Genomic DNA, 20,033 nt, shown 5'->3' with positions numbered 1-20,033 from the left:
GTATTTATCACGTTATGGGGACCAAATGTCCCCACAAGGATAGTAATACTAGTAAATTTTGACCTTGTGGGGACATTTTTGAGGTCCCCATGAGGAAACAAGCTTATAAATCATACAGAATTAGTTTTTTTGAGAAAGTAAAAATGCACAAAATTTCCTGTAAGGGGTAGGTTTAGGGGTAGGGTTGGTGTAGGGCAATAGAATATACGGTCTGTACAGTAGAAAAACCATTACGCCTATGGAATGTCCCCATGTAAAACATGGAAACACAACAAGAGTGTGCGGGTGTGTGAGTGCGTGTGTGTGAGTGCGTGTGTGTGTGTGCGTGTGTGTGTGCGTGTGTGTGTGTGAGTGAGTGTGTGTTCACATGTATATTAGATATTAACTCTGAACTCTGTCTCTAGTGTCTTCATGTTCACACGTGCCAGGAAGTGTGTTCAGCGCCTGCGGACCCTCGTGTCCACGATCATGTGACGACCTCACTGTGAGTAAAAGAATTAAACGTCATATGAAGTTAAAAATCTGTGTATTTTATAGTGTATTTGTAATATGAAAGTAAATGGAAGGGATGGATAGATTATACCGGTAATACATATATGAATATGTTAATAAATGTTGATAAATTTTATAGATAGATTGAAATTTCATTGTGCATTTAATGATAAAATGAATATACACTGTAAATACATATAAAATGCTAATATATTTTATAGATAAATATAAAATAATTAAAGACAATATATATTGTTTTTTAACAATTAATACTATTTTTACTATGCGTTTAAGAATAATACATGTAATATGAATAAGTAAATATAAAATATGTTAATATATTTCTAATAATATATTTTAAGATAGATAGAACGATAGAATGATAGAACAATAGATAGATAGATAGACAGACAGACAGACAGACAGACAGACAGACAGACAGACAGACAGACAGATAGATAGATAGATAGATAGATAGATAGATAGATTGTTTATCTTTGTCTAGAAAAATCCATCTTGGTTTAAGAATTTTTAGATATCTTGGCTGGAAACAAGAAAAAAATCTAAGTAAGAAAAGCATTTTTTGCAGTGTACATAATGATATCTAAATAAATTTTTTTTTATAAAACTTTTATAGAGAGAGAGATAGAATAAAATCTTTGGAAACAGAATGTATATTTTATTCTCTTTTAACAATTAATAATATTTGTTTTAATATGCATGTAAGAATAATACATATAATGTAAATATATAGTACATATAAAATATTTTAATATATTTTATAGATAGTTTTATTATGCATTTAAAAATAACATGAATATATACATTTATAGATATAATACAAATATATACATTTATGAATATATTTTATAGATGGAAAGAGCAAAATAATTGAAAAATATAAATATTCATATATTTTAATAATTAATTACTAATGATTAATTGTATTATGCATTTAATAATAATGCATTTAATATGAATATATAAATACATAGGTTGCATGCACCTTTGACTCTAGTATGGAGGAAGCTTTCATGACTAAAGTCATTAAATATCAACCACTCCTAAATACCATTTCAGAGATAGGTTATAGAGGCCGATTACTTGTTTTTATATTTGGCAGCTTAGGACACACACACAGGCTGGTTGTAAGGGGGCTTCAACAAGTTAGGATGCCCAAAAAGAGGGCTAAACAGCTAGCAAAGTGCTGTGCTTTGTCTTCTATCATAGGCAGCCGTCATATATGGCGGAGACGCTGTTATTTATACCCATAACAACTGAGTGATATGCTTAATATTGTGAAGACCTGTTGCATGCCATTGGTCCATGATTTTATACATGTATCTAACTGCATCTATAATATTTACATCCTTGTAAGTTATTTCTTTTAAGTGGACTTAAATAAATTGTTAAAATGTGTGTGTGTGCAGTACTGCGAATGGCACTGTGAGCCGGGCTGTTACTGCACGGATGGTAAAGTTCTGGACTCAAATGGGACGGAGTGTGTGAACCGGGACACATGTCCCTGTCTGAACCTGCACACAGGACAACGGGTCCGTCCCGGAGAGACCGTCCCGACTCCAGACGCCTGCAACAACTGGTGAGAATCATAGAGACACACGTCTGCTTTGATTTAGATCATGTGATTGATACGTGTTTGGTGACATTCCAGCACCTGTGAGGGAGGGAGACTCGTCTGCGGTGAACAGCCGTGTCCAGGTTTGTCCCTTCAGCCCATAATAATCTCAGTCATCTGTGTGGGTTATTAGATTGTGATGTGTGTTCGTGTGTGTGTCAGTGGATGGAGGCTGGTGTCAGTGGTCCGAATGGACGCCCTGCTCAAAGACCTGTGGGATGGAGTGGGTGTCCCGCTACAGGAGCTGCGCTTGTCCTGAACCCAGATCAGGAGGAGCGGCGTGTCCAGACCAGCAGGAGGAACACGCCGGACTGGGAGTCCAGATCCAGAGACAGCCGTGCCCATCCGTCTCCTTCTGCCCCAGTGAGACATTCATCAAACCAGACGAATACAGCGACTAATACAACAGCTGACTTAATGACTTAATGTGTTTAATGAGATTCAGTTTACTTCAAGTATTGACCTAATTTGAAATGACACATTTGAGAAATCAGTATGATAAATCATTTGAGAAATTGTTAAATCAGTAGATAGATAAATAGACAAATATGCCATTTGAAAAAAAGTCAAAGCATATGTATATGTAAAAAACAGTTTTAAATAAATAAAATAACAACATTAAAGCAAAATATGTTTTTATAAACAATAATTGATAATACAGAAATTATGATAAAAATAAAACAAATATTTTTAATGTGATTATAAATTGAATAGTAGTTGAATTTTTAATTGGAGTAACTTTCTGTTATTTATATATTTATTTGATCAATAATACAATAAAAATAGTAATATTGTGAAATATTATTACAATTTAAAATAACTGTTATGTAAGTAACTGTCTATGTAAATATATTGTAAAATGTCATTTATTTCTGTGACACAAAGCTGTATTTTCAGCATCATTACTCCAGTCTTCAGTGTCACATGATCTTCAGAAATCATTCTAATATGCTGATTTGCTGCTCGAGAAACATTTCTGATTATTATCAATGTTGAAAACAGTCGTGCTGCACAATATTTTTGTGAAAACTGTGACAATTTATTTTTCAGGATTCTTTGAACAGAAGGTTAAAATGAACAGCATTTATTTGAAACATTAATCTTTTGTAACATAAATTTCTTTACTGTCACTTTTGATCAATTTAAGGTGTCTTTTCTGTATAAAAGTATTGATTTGTTTGAAAAACTGTAGTGTATATGCAAACTGTTAAACAAAAGATCTAAAGCGTTAAGATCTGAATACTACGTATGACACATGTTCAGCCTCATGGAAAAGATCATCAGATGAGATGTAGATGTGAAGACATGAACATTTTGATTCAGCATTACATTTTATGTATTTAGGGCCCAATTTCAACAAATTCTAGATGTTAGCTGCAAAAGATCATGAGATTAATCTATTTACAGCCCTCATAGTTTAGTTTATAAAAATGATCTAAAAGTTCATGACTTGCCATCAATACTAATGCAGTGAAACATCCCTGATCTCTGTGTGTGTGTGTGTGTGTGTGTGTGTGTGTGTGTCTGTGTAGTTGACGGCTCATGGGGCTCCTGGAGCTCGTGGTCGGACTGTGACGCGTGTGCCGGTGTGTCTGTGAGACAGAGGCAGTGTAACAGTCCTCCGGCGCGGTTCGGCGGTCTGTCCTGCCTCGGAGAGAGTCGGCAGAGACGCGGCTGTCATGATAACATCACCGTCTGCTCAGGTCAGCTGATTCTACAGTCATATGAACATCAGAATCTATTCCAGACTCCTGTAGTGATCGTGTTTCTATCCTCGTCTGCAGACTGTGGAGGAGGACAGGAGCAGTGGCCCTGCGGGAAGCCCTGTCCGCGCTCCTGCTCCGATCTGCACGGAGACACGGAGTGTGTGGACTCACCGGGATGCAGCTCGACCTGCGGGTGTCCAGGAGACATGCTGCTGCAGGACGGCCTGTGTGTGGACCGAGAGCTGTGCCGCTGTAAATATCACAACATCAGCGCAGGTACAGTATGAACACCTTCAGAAGAGATGCTCAGTGCTGCGGCCACAACACAAATATTCTTTCAGTCTGTATTATTTTAGTAGTTACTTTACTATAATTGTTTATTATTTATTTTGATTTTTTTTTTTATATATATATATATTTTAAGTTTTAGGTTATTTTAAGTTTGAGTTATTTGGTAGTGTGTTTTAGTTTTTTATATTCTATTTTGTTTCTGTTAATGTTTAATTTATTTCATTTCATGTTTTTTTTTTTTATATATATATTTTTTTTTCATTAATTTTAATTAAAGTTTGGTTAAAGTCATTTTGTTGTGTGTTTTAGTTGTTGTTTTTATTATTTCCTTTTTTAGTTTTAGTTTTGTTATTTCTAATTAATTTATTTCTTTTATAATTTATTTCAATCTTAGTTTTTTAGTAATTTTAGTACTTTAACTTAACATCAAATAAAAATTATAGTTTTTACTTAATTGAAGTTAAAGTTTTAGTCATTTTGTGCTGTTTTGTAATTTGTAATTTTTTTTAAATTATGTTTTTGTTTCACTTTTCATTTTTATTTAACTTTTAGTTTTAGTCATTTTAGTACTTTAACTTAAACCAAACAAAAAATATAGAAATATATTATTTTATTTCTGTTCATGTTTAATTTGTTTTTAGATTTTGTTAAAGTTTTTTGTTAATTTAAATGAAAGTTTTAGTTATTTTGTGTGACATTTTGTTAAATATGACAACTTCGTTTTTATGGATTTTATTTCAGTTTCAGTCATTTTTGCCTTCACAACTAACTGAAATAAAATAATTTAAAGTTTTTTATATTCTGTTTTATTTCTGTTAAATATTTCATATAGTTTAATTAATGTAATTTTTGTTAGTTAATGATAACACTAACATTATAACATTACTTTAAAACTACACCAAAACAAACCCTTAAATAAATAGAGAACTATATAGAAGTTTTACACACTGAAATGACATGCAAAACACTTTCTGTCTCCGCAGGAATAGACACAGGCAATGTTTCCTGGTCAAGGCCGGAAGCATCAGACTGGCATCATGTGGCTCCAGGAGAGACCATCAGCACTGACTGTCAGAACTGGTACAGTGGGCTTTTTCTTCTTTTTGCACGATTTGTTTAGTGTCAAAGTGAGCTTATTAAACACTAAGGAAGTCATTGTCCCTCACCTTATTGGGCTGTATACTGTCTACAGAGGCATAAATATATAAAAAAAAAAAAGTAAGGAAAGGCAGCTCACTAGACACTGAAACAAAGCTATAATTGTTTCTTTATCTCTGTGTCTGAATGTTTTTCGATCCTTTTTTCCAGCACCTGTGAAGCAGGTGTCCTTCAGTGTGACTCAGTTCCTGGTTGCCATGTAGACGGCAGCTGGGGCCAATGGGCTCCCTGGTTGGAATGCTCCGCCCGGTGTGGAGGCGGGGTTAAGATCCGGACACGTGAGTGTGATAACCCCGCCCCTCAGAGCGGCGGCAGAGAGTGTGTGGGATCCGGCCGACAGCAGAAAGCCTGCAACACTCACAGCTGCACAGGTGAGTCAGTGTGACCGATGCCACCTTCCACATACTCTATATAGAGTGCAGAATCTCTGTATTTTCTGTCTGTATGATGGCTCCTGTAGACTCAGGTCCATGGTTCGACTGGTCAGCGTGGTCAGCCTGCACCGTCAGCTGTGGAGGAGGGTCTCAGAGCCGTAGCCGATCCTGCCGGACACCACCCTGTTCGGGCATGAGACGCCAGAGCAAGACCTGTAACACTCAAGTGTGTCTGGGTACGACAAACACTCGATCAGCTCTCCCTCTGAGCAGTCAGTCATAATAATAATAGTTTTAGGAAGCTATTTTCAGAAAAAACTTCTTGCAAAACTTGTCATAAAACATGTCCAGGTCATACTTCCCACCAAAATAAATTATATTTTGCATAAAGAAAACAAAGCTTAATTTTGGACGCTTAAGTCTAAATACATAATGCAAAATGAATAATGCAACAAAAAAAAAAACTGCCTGCCTGTAGGACCATTAAGATAGTCAGTGTGATTGCGGCTTAATGCAAAAATAAACAAATAAATGCAAAGTAAAAAAAAATCTGTGTGATTTGGACTTGATGCAAAACAAACAAACAAATAAATAAAATAATGCAAAATTAAGGAGACGAAGCATATTTTATGACCATTAAGATGGTCAGAGTGACTGGGGCTTAATTCAAAAATAAAAAAATAAAAAAATAATTCAAAACAAACAAATAATGCTAAATAAATAAACAAATGAATAAATCAATGAATGACCAATAAATGAATTATCTCATTTTATTCCTTGGTAGAAATATAAAAGTTGGGGGAAAAAAAAGTATAAATACAATGAACTTCTGAATGAAGTGTTAACCAGCTTGTTAGATGCTATTTTTATTCTTTCAACCCATTACTAAACTTGCACACAAAGGATTGTGGGATTTCACAGGCAGTAAAGTCCCTTCAAAAACCAGCCAGATGGAGAAATCACAGGATATTTGAGTCAAATTGACTTTAATGGCTTCCTGCCTCTGCACACAGCAGCTTTTTAGTGTTACAGACACGGACCAGGATTTCAAAGCAGCTTAAATCCTTCATGAAATTGGTTTGTTTTCTTCTCAGAAAGCATTTTAAAATCATGTTTGTTGTGAAACACGATGTGAGGGCTTCAAGAACATACCTCAGATTCATCCTGTGATTATATATTGAACCTTCCTCCGTGAGCGGTGATCCTGTGACAGCAGGAAGTGCTCTCAAACAGGTAGTTTTGTGGACTGTAAGCCCCATCTAATTAAATATTCAGTGAGCGTGAAGGTCTCAGAGCTCCGGATAAGACACTGTCCTCATTTAAAAGTGAAATGTCCCAGCATCCCCTGTGATCTTCTCTCCAAATCCCCTGCAAATTCACATCAGCCATTTTTAGAGATCTATTACGAGAAAAGTGCCTGTCCTTGAGCCGTATTCTGTGTGCATTTGCATATTTCAATATTTTAGCTAGTGTTTGAATTGTATAATGACTTTCAGGGGGTTTTGCTTTATAGCTCATTCTCATCAAATAGTCATTTTAAACCAAACTCTGACTGCTTTTCTTATATGTTTGTGATATATATTCATGTGTGTGTGTGTATGTGTGTGTCGGTCAGAGGTGGGCTGTCCTCCCGGCCGTCTCTATCGGGAGTGTGAGCGCGGTGAAGGCTGTCCGTTCAGCTGTTCTCAGGTCAGCGGTCACGAGGGCTGTTATTCTGAGGGCTGTGAGGAGGGCTGCCACTGTCCGCTCAACACCTACCAGCACAACGGATCCTGCGTTTATGTGAGCTCACAATCATGTCATGCAGATTAATGTGCATACTGAAAGTACACACCTCACTGGTGATCAGGTGCGGGGCTAGGGTGAGCCACCCCACTCACAACTGCTGTTTCTGTCACTTTTTATCTTGACCAGAAGTGCATTTATTCAGTCCCAGAACGTCTTTACGACCACATCAAACATGAGACGTTTCAGATGCGTGCTCCAGCTTCACCTCAGCACTAGGCGCGAGTCAAACGAGCACGGAAACAGTACTGTGTTCGATCTTCAGTAGCATGCACAAAGGCGCCGGCGCACGCTGTAGCCTGTGTCATTTCAAATCAAAGCACGAAATAAACTACGTGCATGCAATGTCGTGGTCAGTTAAGCCATTAAGTTACCAAAAAGGCAATTAAAGCTGCCTTAAAACTGTGCATGCATGTAATATGTTATATATGAGTCACATTTAAGAACATGTCTCTGAAATGGTTTTCAAAACTGTCCTGGAGCAGCCCAGCACTGTCTCCCTCATCTAACACACCCGATTCAACTCGTCAGCTCATTAATAGAGACTTTCAGACCTGAAGTGGGTAAGAAAAGGTGAAGAGAGTTGAGAGAAAATCTGAAGCATGTCAGATCCGCGTCATGTTCAGCAGCGGCAGCTCTTAAAGTAATAGCAGCCAAAACAACCTAATAACCAGCTGCTGTGATGTCTGTTAATCAAAGGACAAAAGAAAAAAAGAGGAAATCAATAACTATATGTTATATTATTACAATTATACTGTAATGTTGAATGGCTATAGTCAATGGTTAAATATTAGGTGGGAAAAAAAACTATTTTATAGAGACATTAGTAGTATTGGTATCAGTGATACTGGCCTTCAGTCATAAAAAAAAGATGCCATTAAACAAATATTAAACATATACTGTCTTTATGTTGTTTGTACATTCATTTGAAGATTTGATGTGAAATTATTGCAATATAAAAATATATTTAAAAACTTGAATGTTAGGTGGGATTAATTGCGATTAATCGCGATTCAGAAAAAATGTGCAATTAATTAGTAAAAAAAAAATTGTATCAATTGACAGCACTCTTGACCTAGTTTGCATTGCAGTGGTAATAAAGTAGTTAAGTAAGTGAAATGGTTTTAAGAAGCTGTTGTGTGTGTTTGTAGGAATGTCCATGTCTGGTGGACACTGACTTCCTGACCTCTTTACAAAGTGTCTCGGCGACCCCTGACCTGACCCCTGACCTCCAGAACATCACACTGGGGTCAGAGCTGATGTCTGGAGAGGAGCTGATGCATGAATGCAGTTCCTGGTAACAGAAAAATTCATTGACATTTAATTTCTTATTCTCTTCTCATTTCAATATTCTATTTGTCAGTAATATATCTGTGTCTCTTCTGAAGCTCGTGTGAACATGGACTGTGGAACTGCTCTCTGGTTCCGTGTCCCCGCGATGGAGGTCTGTCTCCTTGGGGCCCCTGGGGCCCGTGTTCACTCAGCTGTGGGGGTCTCGGTCAGAAGACTCGCAGCAGAACCTGTAACCGGCCCAGTCCTGCTCACGGGGGCCGAGACTGTGACGGGCCCCTGCTGGACACAGCCTACTGCCAGACACCCGACTGCCCACGTACATGCCCGAAATATGTTATTGATAGAACCATGCATAATTTTTTTAATTATATTCGTTTTTAGACTGCTTATTTGTTATAGTAATTCAGAAGTTCTGTCTTTACAGTGGTAACAGTTCCGACAGAGGAACCATCTTTACCAGGTAATGACTGGCTAGGTGTAAATTCATTAATTCATTCATTCATTCATTCATTCAGTTTGTTAGTTAGTAGTTTGTTTGTCTATTTATTTGTTTATTTAATTACATTATTATTATTATTATTATTATTATTATTATTATCATCACCAATAATAAAATTATTTATTTCTTTATTTGATACATTTATTAATAATAATACTTTTATTTTAAATTCTTTATTATTATTATTATTATTGTTGTTGTTGTTGTTGTTGTTGTTATTATTATTAATAATAAATATTTATTTTATTCATTACATTATTATTAATAATAACAATATTAATGATAATGTTTGTATTTATTTATTTACATGCAATAATAGTGATTTTAGGTTTTAATAATAATAATTATTAGATTATTTATAATTTAATAAGAGATTATTTATTTATTTGTTTGCTTTTTTATTATTAACAACAGTAATAATGAAATATTTATTTACTTATTCATTTTTTTTATAAATAACATTTATAAATTACATTTATTTAAATTAACATTTATAAAATACATTTATTACATTTATTTTATTACATATTAATAATAAATAATTATATATATAAATAATAAATAATAATTAATAATAAATTGTTATTAATAATAAATAATCTATTTGTTGGTGTTGTTATTATTAATATATTATGATTATAATATGTAAACATTCTATAAATTATTATTATTATTATGTTGTTGTTTATTTATTCACAATAATAATACTAATAATAATAAATAGACTATTTATTTATTTAAAAATCTTGTAATATAGTCTCTGCTCTCTCATCAGACGAGGATGCTGGTTTCTCCCAGTGGACGGCGTGGACTCCGTGCTCCAGAACCTGCAGTGATCCGGTTTCTCCTGCTCTGAAGGTCCGTATGAGGGAGTGTGTTCGTGAACGCTGCTCTGGAGAAACCCGACAGGATCGAGTCTGTAACCTGCCTCAGTGTCCCGGTACAGCTCACCTCAATCTGCACATCCCTCTGATGATATTAACCTCAATATCTGTGCCTTCTCATTATAACATCTATTTATATTCTATTTACTTTACAGTAAATACAGGCAGTTTAATAAAAATTACAGTTTATATATTGCTTATGTAATGTAAATGGAAGGTGAAATCAAGTGCATTGCATTGTGGGATGCATACAGAAAATTCTCATACTATGCATACATACATGCTTGCTTGTTGTGTGGAGTTAATCGTGTCTCTAGTGTAGTGTTGTGTGTAATGTGAAGGTGTTTTGTGGCTCAGATGGTGGTGTGTGTCCGGGCCCTGAATGCGCTCACAGGAACTGCTCCTGGATGATGTGGGGTGAGTGGAGCTCCTGCTCTCGCTCCTGCGGCGTGGGACAGCAGCAGCGCGTCCGCACCTTCCTCGCCCCGGGCGTCAATGGGACCTGGTGCCAGGACATCCTGGGTGGTAACGTGGAAAACCGCTTCTGTAATATTCGGGCCTGCCGCGGTGAGTTAAAAAAAAGAGAGAGAATAAACACTTGTTTGTACATTTAGATTTTATTGTCTAAATCTTGATATTACAACACCTGAATACATTTATGAGTCAGAGCTGTAAAAAAAAAATCTAGATAAAAATCTATATTCCAAAAACAAGTCTTCTTTTATCACATAATTTTTTTAAGATATTTGTATGTTGTTTTAAGGATGATTAGATAAGAAATATATAAATAATAAAACATTTTTTATTTATAATAATAATTATTATATTTTTTTTTACTAAGCATATTTGTAAATATCAAATCTTATTCAACATTTTTTTGCAGTGTATAGTTAGTTTACATTGTAAAAACGTTTGCATAAATTAAACATTATTAAATAAATATATATAATATTATATAACGTTAACTATTACTATTGTTATTATTATTAATTGTTATTTTATAATGATGATTATTATTTTGTTATAAGTATATTTGTAAATATCAAATCTTATTAAATAATTAATATTACTATTTTTGCAATATATAGTTAGTTTTACGTTGTAAAAAGTTTGCACAAAAAATTCCATATTATTAAAGAAATATAGAAATGTTCATTTTTATTGTTGTTGTTATGTATTAATTTTATTTTTGTTGAATAATTATTACATTGTATAATTATTTATTCTTAAGTATATTTTTTAAAGATCAATTTTTATTTTTTTTTGCAGTTTATTGTTAGTTTTACATCACAAAACATTTTCTTTATTATTATTGTTGTCTGAGTAAAAATATTTAACAAACTTAAAACAAGAGGGGAAACTTATCTGAGAAGCATAATAGCATAGGATATATAGGATATATAAACACAAGTGGTTAGACAGTAATGTGTTGAGTGTTGTGTTGTGTTCAGTGGACGGAGGCTGGTCTCGCTGGAGCTCTTGGTCCCGCTGTGATAAAGCCTGCGGCGGTGGACGCTCCATCAGGACCCGCTCCTGCTCCAGTCCTCCACCCAAAAACGGAGGCCGCAAATGCACAGGAGAGAAGAACCAGGTCAAACCCTGCAACACCAAACCCTGCGGTACGAGTTCACATCTGAACCAGCAGCAGCAGTGAAATAACACAGGCAGCATGGCACTAAAAATGATTTAGTCAATACTAAAATAGCATCACAACACATTCTGAAAGATTCACTAGGACGTCATTTGATTTGATACTGTCATGAAAGCAGGATATTATATTATTGGTTCATATTGCTTTTGATCGTCCACAAGAGTTGTTGTCTCAGAGGTGGAGAAAGCTTTATGAAAACAATTTTTAAAAATAATTTAAACTGATGAATCATGCACAATGAGACCAGGAACATGCTTAAACATAAATAATAGGGTCAATGTTTAATTTAAAGAGATTTATCTGAGACATCTTGAGCATTTTAACCCTGTAAAGCCAGATGTATGAAATAATAAAAAAGATATTTATTTATTTATTTTATTTACTTAAATTGAACAATTTATTGAACCTTTAGACAAAATGTAAAAAACAAGTTTGCATGTTTTTATGTTGAGTATCATATTTGATCCATCAGATTTTATGGCTCATATAGCCTTATATAGTGTAATTATGAAGGAAAAAAGACCTCAGTTTTATTCAGAAGCTCAAAACGAGCAAAAATATGCAATTTAATGCAGAGGATGATATTTATATGGCCAAAAAGTATGATGAAATTCTGATAGCTTGTAATGTAAGTCAGTGAGATATTTATAACAGTGTAGCGGATACTTACATAAGATCATATAAATATCAGTTCTCAATCCACATCTCCAATAATGTGTCTCCATAAAATGAGATTGAAATGATCCAAACATATAATGCAATGCAATCCAGTGCTGATTGAGAGATGAAGAAATAAAGGCTCCTCAGAAGATGTGAGATGTTCTGGAGGCTTGTGAAGATCATTCCTCTGCTGAGGAACAGTGAAAGTAAAGCTTCTGGAAACAAACGCTAATATGACTGCAGTTATTCTGACGTTTACTTGATAAAAATCAGTCAAGATTTGACAGCAGAAAGACATGAGAAGCAGCAGCTGAAGGAGGACGTTTGTAGATTTACACTAAAATACCTTTTACTCGATTAAAAAACTCTAAACTATCATTCAGACGACAGAAAGCATGGAGTAGATGATGTATGGGTCATGTTGATCATTTAGAAGCCTGTGTGTCAAATATGATAGAGAAGGTTTTATAGTGTTCAGCTGGATCAGAATGTATGAAGTGTGTGTGTGTTTTTCAGATGATGAGGGCTGTCCGGCGGGACAGGAGTTTGTGTCGTGTGCTAATGAGTGTCCTCAGCGCTGCTCAGATCTGCAGCAGGGCATCGAGTGCCAGAGAAACACTGAGTGTCAGCCGGGCTGCCGCTGCCCGCGAGGTGAGACACAGACACAGGGCTGCAATGTTTCTAGAAAGCAATTAAATCTGTATATAACTGTTGCATATTATTTTAGCTTTATTTGTATACTATAGTAATTATTCATATTTTGAATGTGAAAATGGAATGTTTTCAATTTTAGTCATTTTTGTTATTGTCGTTTTTATTAGGTTTTGTTTATTTTAAATATTTTTACATAGCTTTATTTCAGCTTTGGTTTTAGTCGTTTTAGTGCAACTTAGACTTATTTAGTTCAGTTAGTTGCTAAGGCAACCTTTCTAATTGTTGTTTACTTTTCTTAAGCTTAAGTTTTTCATCTAATATTTGTTTTATTTATTTCAGATTTATTTAAATTGCCCAAAATAATTTTTAATAGTTTTAGTTCTAGGTAACAACACCGAATCACAAAATAGCGCCTGCCAACAGACAAAACATTATTTGACATATTATTTTTTTTATTTATATTAATATTCAGTTAGTCACAGGAAGAAACTTACATGCCCTGATTTTTCAAATGTACATATTAAAACTTTCTGTATCAAAAGAATAGTGGTGAACTTTTGTAACCCTAAATGCCCAGCATTTGCAATTTTGCTACATTTTTCCAAATTATACCCAAATGCATATTATGCCTAAACAAAGTGGTTATTATAATGGCTTCGTAAAGACTTGAAAATACTTCATGAGTATTAATATTTTGTGTTCTGAGGGTTAAAGGGATTCACCCAAAACTGCAAATTTAATTATATTTGTGTCATTCCAAACCATTATTTTCTGCCAGTATACAGTACTGTTTTTGAGATTTGATGCATAAAAAGGCTGCATGAAAAACGGCTTGTATTATGTGTGTGTGTGTGTGTGTGTGTGTGTGTGTGTGTGTGTGTGCATGCATGCGTGTGTGTTTGGGTGTGTGTGTGTGTGTGTGTAGGTCAGTTGCAGCAGGACGGCGTGTGTGTTCAGACGTGGCAGTGTGACTGTCTGGATGCGTTGGGTCAGAGCTGGGCCGCAGGCAGCACACATCAGGTGGACTGCAACAACTGCAGCTGCGCAGACGGGCGGCTCACCTGCACTAATCACAGCTGCGCAGGAGAGCACAGCTGCACCTGGAGCTCCTGGTCCACCTGGGCCTCCTGCAGCTCCACCTGCAGCCCTGGACAGAGGACTCGATTCAGGTGTGATTCACACACAGCATTCATTATGGAGGCTCCATTAATGCAGGATTTTGAGAATATGTTATTCTGTTTTCCAGATCTCTGGTTCCTGAGGGTGACGGTGCAAACTGCCAGTTCGAGGAAGTCCAGCACAAACCATGTGACCTCGGCGTGTGTCCCCCGCTGTGTGTCCATGATGAGCAGGAACTGTCTGTCGGAGACACGTGGTTAGAAGGGGAATGTAAGCAATGGTGAGAGACACTGGGAACTATTTCAAAAAGACTATTTTAGGGGCTTCAAAGGGATAATGTTTATTCAATATTTTACAAAGTTCAGCAAAAACTCTATCTTTTCTGTGTGTTTTCAGCACCTGCATCCCTGAAGGAGACTATTGCCAAAATATAGACTGTCGAGGTGTGTATGTCCTGCCTGTCATTTTATAAACATTTACAGTTCAAATACATTATAACTTTTCTCATTTATTTATATTTGTATGCATCATTTTTAATTTAGGTTAATTTATTATATAGAATATATGTGACCCTGGAACACAAAACCAGTCATAAGGGTCAATTTTTTTAAATAGAGATTTATACACCATCTCAAAGTTGAATAAATAAGGTTTCATTGATGTATGGTTTGTTAGGATCGGACAATATTTGGCTGAGATACAACTATTTGAAAATCTGGAATCTGAGGGTGCAAAAAAATCTGAATACTGAGAAAATCATCTTTAAAGTTCTTAGCAATGCATATTACTAATCAAAAATTAAGTTTTGATATATTTACGGTAGGAAATTTACAAAATATCTTCATGGAACATGATCTTTACTTAATATCCTAATGATTTTTGGCATAAAAGAAAAATCTATAATTTTGACCCATACAATGTATTTTTGGCTATTGCTACAAATATACCCCAGCGACTTAAGACTGCTTTTGTGCTCCAGGGTCACATATGTGTGTGAGATAAACTGTATTTATTTTATATAATACATTAATTAATTTTTATATTATTATAAAATGTATTAATGTATTTTAAGTTAATGTATTCATTTAGAAATTGTCCTCAGTGTTATTTTAGTATTATTTATGTACTATTATAGTCATAACTATTATTTTGAATCTGCTTTTTTTCTTATTGTCAGTTTTAATTAAAATTTTAGGTTATGTTTTGGTAATTTTGTTAAGCGCTTTTGTCATTATTATTATTATTATTTTAGCTTTAATTTATTTTTATTTGGTTTTAGTTTTAGTATTTTTAGTACTTAAACTCATTTCATTTCATTTCATTGCCAAGGCAACATTTTTCAATTTTCATTTAAATTGACTGTCTAATATTTGTTTTATTTTATTTCAACCTGATTTCACTAACCGAAAATGTCTTTTAAAATTTTTAGTTAACAATAACATAAATATAATATACATTTAATATAAATACTAATATAAATTAACATAAATTTAATTTCAATATAAATTAATAAAAATTATAATTTATACATTTTCAGGCCTAGAAAGGTAATAGAAAATAACACAAACATTTAAAAAAGTCATGGAAACGTATTATATGTTTAATCAGCTATAAATTACTTTCTGTGAGTACAATTTCTGTTATATTCTTAAAAATCACTGTGATTATAAACAACAGGAAATGTCATAGAAATCAAATGGGCTTGTAGGAACCAAGAATATTTATTTATTTCCACATAAACATAAATGATTTTATGTTGTATTAGTGGACGGTGGATGGACCCCGTGGTCTGTGTGGTCAGACTGTCCCGTGACATGTGGGAAGGGTAAACAGATCCGCACCCGCGCCTGTATCAACCCTCCACCGCGAAACAACGGCACCGACTGCACTGGACCTGAGAGAGACACCCAGAACTGTCACACTGCACCTTGTCTTGGTACTTAGACAGACCTTTTCCCGTTTTTAATACAAAACAATCAACATGATTGCATTTGTCTATCTAATATGTCCTTTTATTTGATTAACTAGAACTATTTGGATGCATTTTTTTCTTGACCTCTGTTTCCTGCAGATGACCTTTGCCCCTGGTCCCCGTGGTCGTCCTGTTCGCGCAGCTGCGGCGCAGGCGTGATCTCCAGACGCCGTCAGTGTGTGTGTGAGGAGACAGAAGATCCCGCGTGTCCTCCAGACGTCCAGAGGGACGCAGAGGAGACGCAGCTGTGTTATAAGAGACCCTGTCCAGGTAAACGACAATAAAGCAGAAACAAGTTCATCAAACAGCCAACACTAGTCATAATATATTATACCAGATTCATTAGACAGCTAGATTAGGAAGCAAGCTAGAGGAGGAATGGGAAAAAATATCATATCTACAGTAAAATATATGTAAATATCTCAAATATGTGTGTCATTTTTTTAATGAATATTTATGTTTTACCAATGAGATTTAACTTTTAAGGCAAGATGCTACATGCAAAACTATTGCTTTTCATGCACTGGTCAGTTTTTGAGATTTTGGACCATTTTGCTTCCTTAACTTGTCTTCTTTCAGACTAGTGGAAAGAAATCACACAAAATACACATTTAAGTGTTTATTTTATTACATTGTATCTATTACAATCCATAAGAGTCTTGCATCTCAAGAGTCTTGAAACTTACATACACCAAACTTTACAGTTTTATTCATATCTATAATTGAAGGTTTTTACAGAGGGGTTTGTTCATACTGATTTATATAACATTTTATTCCTGAAAACAAGTTCAAATGTGTTTTTTTCTGTGCTGACAGTATTTTCTAAATTAAAGAGTAATAAGAAGAGAAATCCAAAACCTCCTCGGTTTTAATATGTCAAAAAAAATGAAACAAGAATTTTGGGTCACACTTTATTTTAGGGTCATTCTCACTATTCACAAACCATTAACAATGACTTTTGCCCCAAACTACTAATTTGCTGTTTATTAATAGTTAGCAAGGTGGTAAAGTTCAGGTATTGGCTAGGATTAGGGATGTAGAATATGCTCATGCAGAATATGTGCTTTAGAAACAGCCAATATGTTAATAATAGGCCAATTATAAGCAACTAGTCGATAGTGGTCCCTATACTAAAGTGTTACTGAATTTTGAATGGCTTTATCCAGTGTTTAGATTTCTGTTCTAGAAATGTATGCAAATTAATGCATTTTTAATGCATTATTTTTCATATTTAAACAACATTTGAGAAACAAATTGGTACAAAATGTAATGTCTTAAAGGGGTCATCGGATGCTACATGCACTTTTACAAGTTGTTTGAACTGAAATGTGTGTTGGCAGTGTGTGTACACAACCACCCTAAAATTATACATTTATTATTTAATCTACTAAAATCTTTACCCCTTTCTCAACATTTAAAGGGAAATTCTACAAAAACGGCTTGATCTGAAAAGAGCTGTTTTTGACAGGGTAAAAAAAGGTGTTTTTTACACTACCATTTAGAAATTTAAACCAAACTATGTTATAGACTTTTCATTCAGACCCTAAAGCAGGGGTGCCCAAACTCGGTCCTGCAGAGTTTAGCTCCAACTTGTCTCAACACACCTGCCTGGAAGTTTCTAGTATGACTAGTAAGAGCTTGATTAGCTGGTTCAGGTGTGTCTAATTGGGGTTGGAGCTAAACTCTGCTGGACACCGGCCCTCCAGGACCGAGTTTGGGCACCCCTGCCCTAAAGAATCATATCAACTTGTGGAAAATGGGCATCCGATGACCCCTTTAATGTACTGTTTTTAATTAACCAGGGATGTATGATGACATTGATTAGTTTTCCTCTGTTCACCTGTGATGTCTTACCCATAAATGTGCATCTGTTCCCCATGTTCAGCCTGTCCCGTGTCTGAATGGAGTGCGTGGAGCGACTGCTCCTGTGTGTCTCAGTATCAGCAGCGCTTTCGTGCACCGCTCATCTCGGCCAGCGGTGGGCAGCACTGCTCTGATCTCGAGAGACAGAGCCGGCCCTGTAAACCTGACAACTGCACAGGTGATCAGAGTCTAATGCCATTTTACATAGTGTGCTACTGAGTGATTACCAGAATCAAATGACCTTTTTACACCACAAACACTACAAGACCATGCATATAATATACAGTGCACAACATGCACACTTAAAAGTGAGATTTGCATGACACAAGAATAATTCCTCAGAGGTTTTCATGTATATTTTTATGGTAATAGCATGTTTTGTGCGAGCAGAATAAAGGATTATTTACATACGTTGAGTATTTCAGTGGTTGTGCTGTTTGTTTGTTCATTATGTAATTGATTTCACTCTTACATTGGTCTGTGTGTCTGTCAGATTGTGAGAAACCCTTCCTGTTCTCTGAATGTGGATCTCCATGTGAGAAACACTGTGATCTGTCGGGTCAAACGCACTCGTGTTCGTCCCAGAACTGCACACCTGGCTGCTTCTGTGCGGAGGTTTGTACTGCTTGCATTTCACACGAATTCACATAAAGCTTTTCAGTAACTCTTTACAACGAGCTCTCATTTGTTACTATTAGAATGATAATGTGCAATATAGATTTTTACAGCATTATTAATCTGCGTTAATGTTAGTTAATAAAATACATTTGTTCATTGTAAAGTGTTAATAATGAGAGAATTTCATAATAGTGAGAATTTCCCAAAACAGGAAAATGCAAAAAAATAAATAATTGAATAAAAATAAATAAATAACAAATCAAATAAATAGAAAATAAATATTTAAATAAAAATAATAAATATACAAATATAATAATAATCATTATTATTGTAATTTTAATTAATTTATTTATTTTGTATTCTTTTATTTATTTGAAAAGTTAAATTCAGTGGTTAAGATGAAGATTCCGAGTTGCTGTGTTGTGTGTTCCAGGGTCTCCTGCAGCAGAACGGATCATGTGTTCGTCCGGATCAGTGTGGCTGTGTCCATCTCCTCCATCAGGGCTCAGACAGACCTGTGGCCGTCACTGTCCCGCAGGGGGCGCTGCTGACCGTGGGCTGCAGAACATGGTGAGACACTGATGCTCTTCACACTGAGAGTGAGATCACAGTGTTATCATGATGTGCCTTTGATAACTCAAGTATCTCAAACATCACAGCAGCATGGATTTACTCTGATTAGTGGTGTTTACTAAGTCAAGTATCTCTATAACTAGAGCTTCTAGTGATGTAATCAAACCTCTAGCACTATATGTTCAGTGTGTGTTGTTGTTTGTGCTCCAGACTTGAAAATATAATGTATTTCTGAAAATATATATTTTACATAAAATATTTATTTATTTGTTTATTTATTTATTATGTAAAATATTTTATTTTTTGAAAATATTCTAAAAAATATATATATTTAATAAGTATATATTTATAAGTATACTGTAATTTATAAATTACTGTAATATATAAATACTGTAATTATTTATACAATTATTTTTAATATTAACTTATGAATTTATGTTTTAAATTCATATAATACAATATAAAATTAATAAATGTGATCAGAAATATATTTCTAAGAATAGTAAAAAATATATATATATTTAGACAATTATTTATAAAGCATTATTCATAAATTATATTTAAAAAAAACTCCTACTATATATGTATCTACTATTATGTATTTCCTATTTTATATTTCTGTATAATATAATAAATATGGAACACTGTATTAATTATTTAGGACCACAACCTAATACACATATTTTTTTATATATTATAATACAATATAAAATTAATAAATGTGATCAGAAATATATTTCTAAGAATAGTTAAAAAAATAAATATTTAGACAATTATTTATAAAACATTATTCATAAATTATATT

The 20,033-nt window shown here is 34.5% G+C and overlaps 1 protein-coding gene across 1 annotated transcript in view; it reads left to right on the top strand.

Annotated features, from left to right (window-relative positions):
- The window catches only part of sspo (SCO-spondin), a 95,431-nt gene that overhangs the window by 57,452 nt on the left and 17,946 nt on the right, over positions 1–20,033 (top strand). Inside the window, 25 exon segments of the mRNA XM_016458678.1 lie at positions 405–484; positions 1,995–2,092; positions 2,165–2,211; positions 2,291–2,491; positions 3,661–3,831; positions 3,913–4,110; positions 5,109–5,205; positions 5,434–5,532; positions 5,793–5,893; positions 7,273–7,439; positions 8,594–8,739; positions 8,831–9,051; positions 9,160–9,195; positions 10,010–10,174; positions 10,476–10,685; positions 11,570–11,737; positions 12,946–13,080; positions 14,009–14,252; positions 14,360–14,482; positions 14,599–14,645; positions 15,968–16,138; positions 16,274–16,444; positions 18,060–18,215; positions 18,531–18,652; positions 19,089–19,225. Of these exon segments, the coding sequence (XP_016314164.1) occupies positions 405–484; positions 1,995–2,092; positions 2,165–2,211; positions 2,291–2,491; positions 3,661–3,831; positions 3,913–4,110; positions 5,109–5,205; positions 5,434–5,532; positions 5,793–5,893; positions 7,273–7,439; positions 8,594–8,739; positions 8,831–9,051; positions 9,160–9,195; positions 10,010–10,174; positions 10,476–10,685; positions 11,570–11,737; positions 12,946–13,080; positions 14,009–14,252; positions 14,360–14,482; positions 14,599–14,645; positions 15,968–16,138; positions 16,274–16,444; positions 18,060–18,215; positions 18,531–18,652; positions 19,089–19,225 (3,511 nt within the window).

This window comes from Sinocyclocheilus anshuiensis, unplaced genomic scaffold (assembly GCF_001515605.1).
Source record: "Sinocyclocheilus anshuiensis isolate Anshui unplaced genomic scaffold, SAMN03320099.WGS_v1.1 scaffold415, whole genome shotgun sequence".
Lineage (NCBI taxonomy): Eukaryota > Metazoa > Chordata > Actinopteri > Cypriniformes > Cyprinidae > Sinocyclocheilus > Sinocyclocheilus anshuiensis.
The sequence above is the reverse complement of the archived record's forward strand: the minus strand, read 5'-3'. Positions and strand labels throughout refer to the sequence as shown.